Source organism: Triticum aestivum, chromosome 3B, assembly GCF_018294505.1.
Source record: "Triticum aestivum cultivar Chinese Spring chromosome 3B, IWGSC CS RefSeq v2.1, whole genome shotgun sequence".
Lineage (NCBI taxonomy): Eukaryota > Viridiplantae > Streptophyta > Magnoliopsida > Poales > Poaceae > Triticum > Triticum aestivum.
The window spans coordinates 228,640,293-228,647,435 of NC_057801.1; the positions used below are offsets into that span (position 1 = coordinate 228,640,293).

Genomic DNA, 7,143 nt, shown 5'->3' on the forward strand with positions numbered 1-7,143 from the left:
CCCGTGTGGCGTGTTGAGTGATTCGGCTAAGCAACTAGCGAGTAGTAGTAGTAAACTCTGCATATTAGGTTTGACCGAAGTCAAACTTCCTAAAGTTTGACCAAGTTTATATAAAAATATAAACATTTACCATAACAAATATGTATGATGTGGAAGTACATTCAATAATGAATCTAATGGTATTTATTTGTTATTGTATATGTTAATATTTTTTGTTATAAGCTTTCTGAGAGTTTACAAAACTTGACTTTGACCAATGCTAATACGCGAATTTAAATAAAAACGGAGGGAGTACACATTTGTTTTCTTAGTTTGTAGTGAACTAATCATTTGTTGAAATTGTGAAATAAGTATATTAGGCTATTGACTTCGAATGTAATGGTCTATACAATTCAATAGTTACAATCATTGTCGAATCCCAAGATGTATACAAGGTCTATAGTACTTCACAACATGCTCAAACTCACATAATCCCAGTCAAATGAGAATCTAAATGCATTTCAAAGTTATTATTTTGTAGGATGCAACAAAAACAACCAAAACTCTACATCAACCATTATAGAAGCAACATTTTGACATATCCCATTGTTTGAATGAAACGTGCATAGAGAGCTTTTGAAGATGGAGCAGATAGGGCGGGAAAGATTGTATGTATGTGGACGCGAGAGTAGGAGACAAACCTAACGAGAGAGAAAGAGAGAGAGAGAGAGAGAGAGAGAGAGAGGGGAAGAAGTTAGGTCTGTGAGAAAGATGGAGACATGTAATATATGTGATTCTGTATACATGGAAGGAGAAGAGACAACATGTTTGATGAGAGAGCTGGAAAAACATGGAGGAGAGGGGAAGGATCTCATGGGTTGAGGGATTGACAATTTTATGTGGGGGAGAGAGATTGGTAATTTTGTGCAAGAGAGAGAGGGTGGGGGGAGGAGTCAGTCAACCGTCGTCACATCACCCTGCTTCCAAATGACCCCGCATTCTCTAGCGCGGTGTGGTCGCCGTCTTCGATCTGCTCGATGCCCTCTTTGAAGATTGAGGCGTTGTGCATGTTGGGGTGCAAAGAAGCACAAGCGAGAGTGGTCGCCGTATAACCTTGGATGGGGATGAATTGTGTGCTCGGGGAGTGTGTGTGTGTGTGTGTGTGTGTGTGTGTGTGTGTGTTGTGCTGCGTGTGTGTGTGTGTGTGTGTCAGATATTGAACGAAAACAAACCTAAAGAGAGAAATGGGTATTCACGAAGAGATTGTGCGGGCCTTGAGGTGGGCAGGGGCCGAGTGAGGGTGTCAAAATGTGCGCGTTGATGCATATGTTGCATGCGATCGTGCGAGGGACAGACGAATCGAGAGAGATGGTTGTTGTGCTACGGATGCTCCTCTCTCTCTCTCTCTCTCTGTCTGTCTGTCTGTCTCTCTCTCTCTCTCTCACACACACACACAAGTAAACTAGAAGACCGTTCTCTCATGTGTTTTGCTCATCTAATTCTAACTAAATTTAAATACACATCAATTGTGTCTCCCGCAGCAACGCACGGACATTTGTGCTAGTCTCTCACTAATAATAAAGCACGGATTGGGTCTCCGGGTTCACCGTCGCGGCTGTTTTGCATAAAGGTCCCTGTGGTTTTTAGGAATTAAACCCGCCGTCCCTATTTAAGTGGATGTGGGAAAACGTTTCGGTTTTGCAAAACGAACCCTGCTCTTTTTAGTATGCCCTTTTTGAGTATTCCACCCGTGATCCTGCACGACCCCTCCCATCTCATCTCCACCTCCAGTGCGCCGCCACCCTCTGCCACGCTGCTGCGCCGTCGGACCCCGTCTCACCGTCGCGCCGCTGGGACCTGCCCCGCCGTCGAGCCTACCCCTACCCCAAGTGCCCCCTCCCGCGCGTCCTCCCCCCATCGGCGAAACTCGATGCCGCGGCGGCGACCGGCGTCACCGCTGCCTGTCGCCGGTTCTGGTGACTTCCTTCCGCGGGTGGGATCTGCTCCTCCTGCGGGTGTTGGTGAGGCGGTGGGATTTGACAGGGTCGTGGTGAGGAGGAGGCCGCTGGACTGAACGGGGATCTCGTGCCGCCGGACAGCCAGGGAACATGCGGCCGAGGTGCCGATGCGGGGCGTGCGAGCTCGGCCGCCGGTGAGCTCGTTCTCCTCAACGCTGGAGCTCGTCAAGGTCCCTCTTCTCTTCCCCGCCTCTCTCTTCCCCTCTCTTTGTTTCAATTCGGTCTCTCCCTGATGCGTTTTCCTCACGCACGCAGACCACCGTGTGCATCTTCACGGGACGCCTCTGCTCTAACGCAATGGAGCTCGTCGAGGTAGCGCCCCCTCCATCTCTCTCATGCTCTAGCTGTACCATCCAGCCGTGGTGAGTTTTATTCCTCACGTCAACTCAAACACTCTGATATGTAAATTCAGGTATATATATTTAGCTTGTACTACAAAAAAAGTAAAGCTAGAAACCTAGCAAGTACTATTATTTTTCAAGGACCAAAAACTTGAAAGAGGAATAACACAGAAAAAATGAAGAACATCTGGAAGCACTACATGCATTTGTGAGTCCAAGCATAGTATCTGCAAGAAATTATTCAGAAAATAAACATGCCTCAAAAATTTAGAGACCTCATCACAGGTGGACTGATGCCCAATATATCTTTAGATAAACAATGAGCATGTTTCCCCAGGTAGTCTGATGAATTGAAGCAAATTATCCGCAAGGAATAGAAAAGAAAATTAGTGGATCATCCAAGGAACAAATGGGCAAACAATAATATAATCTTGAAAAGAAACACCAATTTCAGTAAATTTTACCACGGAACAATTGCAGTTCTCTGTCACTTCTTTCCTTGTACCCAAAATAATTCCAAAAATACCATACCGCAAATTACAAAAATTCCACAGACCTCATGAAAGGTAACCTGATGTACTTTAGTCCTGGTATAGTGTTTCTACTTAGCCTAATAGGGGCAGTGCCATTCAAAAAAGTAACAAATCAAATCAATCAAATGCAAGATATTTGTTCACTGTAACTATTCCGCAAGACTGTGCTCAAATATAAGCTATTTAGAGGAGCACAACTATAGTACCATGCAAAATTTAGAAATCAGCATGTGTGCGCAAGTGCAACTCAATTGCATACCAGTTTCGTGATGGCAACTAAATCTGAAATCCAAAAGCTTAAGTAACCTCAAAGTTGAAATACCGCATCCTTGCAGCTATGTTTCCACTGACAAATTGACTTCTTGCTAATGGAGCAACCCAACCCAACAATTAGTCGTAACATAATAAAAATACTGCAATGATACATTCTTGTTGGTAAGAAACATAATTTCAGTGCAAGAGATAAATTATTTGTTTCACCGTGCTAGAGATAAATTCTTTGTTCCACCGAAATGACATAATTTTTATGTTCGGGAAACTTGGATGTTTTGGCAAGATCCTTGTGCAAGTGAACCGATACACTGATAAGACATTGATATTCTAAGTGAATAAGTAAAGCATATATAACCATAAAATGGTACCGGATAAAAGAAACTGACAATGCAATGAAGATAATAACAAAGAAAGGAACTCCAAACATAATCAACCAGCAAAAAACATTTAAAATAAATTTTGCAAAGCCCTTCGCATTTGTTTTTGTTTTGTGCTAAATAGTAGGTCTGGACCGGTCGGCGGACAGCCCGGATGGCAAAATATGTCCAAATGCATAAAAACATAGTCTGTCTAGGACACATCTAGATGTGACATTATGTCACATCTAACCTGATGTCCACTATGTTTGTGATCTATTTTTTTCTCAATTTTTTGTTTTTGTTTTTTGTTGTTGCGGTATTTGTGAAAGTTTAGATGTGATATCCTTAAAAAACTAAAAAAACATCTATATATGAATTTAACAAACTGTAAAAACAATACTCGGATCTGGCCCGATTCGTACGTCCACGGCCTCCAAGACCTGCGCATGCCCCCTGGTCCGGCCTAGATCCCTCATTTCCTTCTTGATTTTCGAGACCGCTTGTTGATTTTCTAGGGCGTACGTATGAACTGGTAAGATCAGATGTAAAGTAGCGAGGTGGGATTATTTGATGGAAGAAAGATTCTCAACACAGCTACGGAGTACATGTTATTATGGAAGAAATCGAGCTAAGTCTTTTTTTTTTAGAAAAAGAGATGCAGGCCGGCAATGTACAAAACATGAGCGCAAAGAACAAACAAACGATGGGCTAGAAGGCATGCAGCGGCAAAGAGCATATGGGCTGCTTCGTTTGTAGGCTCAACAATTAGGACGTAAATTCACGGGAAACCGAAAATTACCTAAGCAAAAAATTAGTACCACCTCGAATATGGTTTTTTTTTCAAAACTGAAAGTGTAAACTTACGGGAAGAAGCGTATTGTGACGGTGAACCCGGGGACCCAATCCGTGCTTTATTATTAGGGAGAGATAAAGCACGTATTAGGTCTCCGGGTTCACCGTCGCGTCCTTTTTACGAAAAAACCCTTGTGATTTTGAGTAGTTGAACCCGCAGCTCAGTAAATAAATAAGTAGAAAAACGTTTCTTACCGCTAATTTGGGACGAGCTGCGCCAGTATGCCGCCGCTTCCCTGAGCGCCCCCTCGAGCTCCCTGCTACGCCCGACCGCGTCGGCCGGACCTCCTCTACCTCGCCTCGCCGCCGACGAGCGGTCCCTCGCCGGACCATCAGTGCAGCGCATCTCTCTCTCCTCCTTCATCTCTCTACATCGCATCTGTCTCTCTCTCTTCAGGCCGCCAGGAACTCCACAGCCGCCGCCACGAGACGTCCATGCTCGGATCTGGCCGCGGGAAACCCATCCCCACCACTCCCGCGTTGGATCTGCACCGCCCCTCGCCGTCCCCGTCGGAGTTTGCCTCCAGCGCCGCCGCAAGCCACCTCCTGCCTATGCCCTGGTTCGAGGAGAACGACGACCAAGCCTCCCCTGCTCGCTCGTGTGGGCCGCGTGACCCTCCAAGGCCCAGCACAGCGCTCGCGCCCAAGACCAGCCTCCCTGGCCCAGCCGCGCAGCCACCTCATGCATGGCTCTTAATTAAAGCTGATTGGATTCTCTAATAAAACATGATTGTGGGTACGGCCTGGGATGGTGCTGCATTGGTAGCTGGTTTAAAAAAGTTCATGTGTACATCCAATATTTGGTAGGAAAAATGTCGCCTGTGCATCGACAAAAGTAGGAACAAATGCATGTGTGCGAATAGAGCAATGTCGCCACCAAAAAAGAAGAAGATAATAAACCTGAAAAATATGAAAATCCAAGTACATGCCAAATTTCATTAAAAGTAAAAAAAAATACAAAAATCCAGCGAAAAACAATTTGGTTTTCTGCATGTAGTTTGTCTTCCTTTTAATCTTTCGCATACAAACATGAATTTCGATGAAAATTCAAAAAACTAATGGATGCACTAAGGCGCGACTTACAGAGCATCACCCACGGCGAACACGACAGTAGCATGCAATAGGATCATCATCACATGCGCGGCCGGTCTCACACATTAAATGGTGTGGCGCCCATCGCGCTTGAAAGGACGATCAGACACATCTGTGCATTATAATTCCTGATAATAATATTAGACATATTTTATTAAATGGGTGGATAAAAATACAACTTCATTTACATCTGAATTGCAAAATAATAAACAAGAAGTAAAGTGTTAAATATATTTCTGTTATTTAAAATTAAGTTATAGGGCGTAAACATAAAATTTAACCAGTAAAACAGAACATACGATTAAAGTTGAAGTAAATTATAATGCGATTCCAATCTAATTAGAATATAAGTGTGTTGAACAACAATAAGATATTCGACAATGTTTAAATGAACATAAACCAAGAATTACTTCACCCCATATACAAGACCTTTGGTAATTATGCCCCAAAAATATCATAGTTTCTCTACATGCTCCGAGGCTTATTCAATTATTGAATTGATGAATTTCTTCTTTGTGTCTAAATCATCTTGAACCGTTTTTTTAAGCTAAATTGTGAGGTGTTGTGTTTAGGTGCACATGCCACGGGTGAACTACTTCTTTATATATGAATTGTTGACGTCAAAAACCAATATACGTTACTGTGAACTAATATTTGATGTATCAGAATTGTTCAACTCAAGAGAAAAATATTGCGATAACACATGCAAAAAAAACTATGTCTAAATCATAATAAAAACTTTTCATTATTTGTTGGTCATATGCTATATTTTTCTAAGAACAAAACAAATCTTCACTCTTATTTTTCAGCTCGACCCACTAGCGCCCGTCACCGAAGTACAAGGAGTTGGACTCAGAGTCCCTACTGTGTACGACACGAACTCCGCATTTTTCTCTGTTATATCAGCTAAAGGTGGTGAATCTTTGGACAATGCTCCTAATATTTATTTTGTTTCTCGTGTAGCAGTATGGAGGATTTCAAGGAGTTTATTGATGATGTCATGTCTGGTGATGGGTCATGGGGAGAGGAGGAGGAGATCTTGAGCCATTGGGTTAGTGAAGTGAGGTCATCTGTCTCCCGTTGCAACGCACGGGCATCCGTGGGTTCACCGTTACAATATGCCTCTTCCCGTGAATTTACGCTTTCAGTTTTTTTCATCTATATTATTTTTTACATCCGAGGTGGTACTATTTTACCTGCGTATCTTTACCTCTATACATAAGACTGTTTCACGTCCAACGTACGCAGGACAGACAAGCTGTACATGAGTACAACTCCAACCCGTACACGATTCTAATGTTAAAAATAATTCTGTAATTAGGGGAAAATCTCCCCTTGCCCAAACCGTCGTTGCGGTTTGTCCCGCAACTGACGCCTCCCTTCGATCTCCTGGAACCGACGCCTCCTCGAGGGATCGTCGTGTCTCTTCGGGAGATATAAAAGGGGACATGTAACCATCGTTGAAAGGATTCGATCATTTTCTGATTCAAAACACGTTATCACGCACGTAGAACAGCCAGCGAGAGCAAAAGGCAACAGAAAAAAGGAGAAGAGAGGAAGCACTCGCCGCCGGTGAGATGACAAGCCTCGTCTCCTTCTTCCTTCGTCTGATCCGCGAGGACGGTCGCCGCTACCGTCTCATTGCCCTTCGCCGCCATGGAGTTGGTGGCCACCGCCGTTTCCATCGCCGGATGCA

The 7,143-nt window shown here is 43.7% G+C and overlaps 1 protein-coding gene across 3 annotated transcripts; it reads left to right on the plus strand.

The window, feature by feature from the left end:
- Positions 1 to 1,746: 1,746 nt before the first annotated feature.
- On the plus strand, positions 1,747 to 6,764 carry LOC123069463 (uncharacterized). Of its 3 annotated transcripts, none has more exons than XR_006432564.1 (4): positions 1,747 to 2,167; positions 2,253 to 2,359; positions 6,257 to 6,315; positions 6,414 to 6,764. XR_006432564.1 is itself a non-coding variant. In XM_044492330.1 (4 exons), exons 1-4 carry the CDS (start codon positions 2,105 to 2,107, stop codon positions 6,667 to 6,669), a joined length of 435 nt encoding a protein of 144 aa, XP_044348265.1. In that variant the 5' UTR covers positions 1,747 to 2,104; the 3' UTR covers positions 6,670 to 6,764. The 3 variants fall into 3 exon arrangements, 2 of the variants coding, with proteins under 2 accessions (XP_044348265.1, XP_044348266.1); XM_044492330.1 differs by having other exon boundaries at positions 2,253 to 2,309; XM_044492331.1 differs by having other exon boundaries at positions 2,253 to 2,309; positions 6,257 to 6,764.
- Positions 6,765 to 7,143: the final 379 nt, after the last annotated feature.

What these genes read in the sequence shown, in the direction of transcription:
- LOC123069463 (XM_044492330.1), top strand. Translation starts at nt 2,105, where the DNA reads ATGCGGGGCGTGCGAGCTCGGCCGCCGGTGAGCTCGTTCTCCTCAACG. An exon ending in CAACGCTGGAGCTCGTCAAG is followed by an intron (nt 2,168 to 2,252) that starts GTCCCTCTTCTC and finishes TCACGCACGCAG; the next exon opens with ACCACCGTGTGCATCTTCAC. An exon ending in GGACTCAGAGTCCCTACTGT is followed by an intron (nt 6,316 to 6,413) that starts GTACGACACGAA and finishes CTCGTGTAGCAG; the next exon opens with TATGGAGGATTTCAAGGAGT.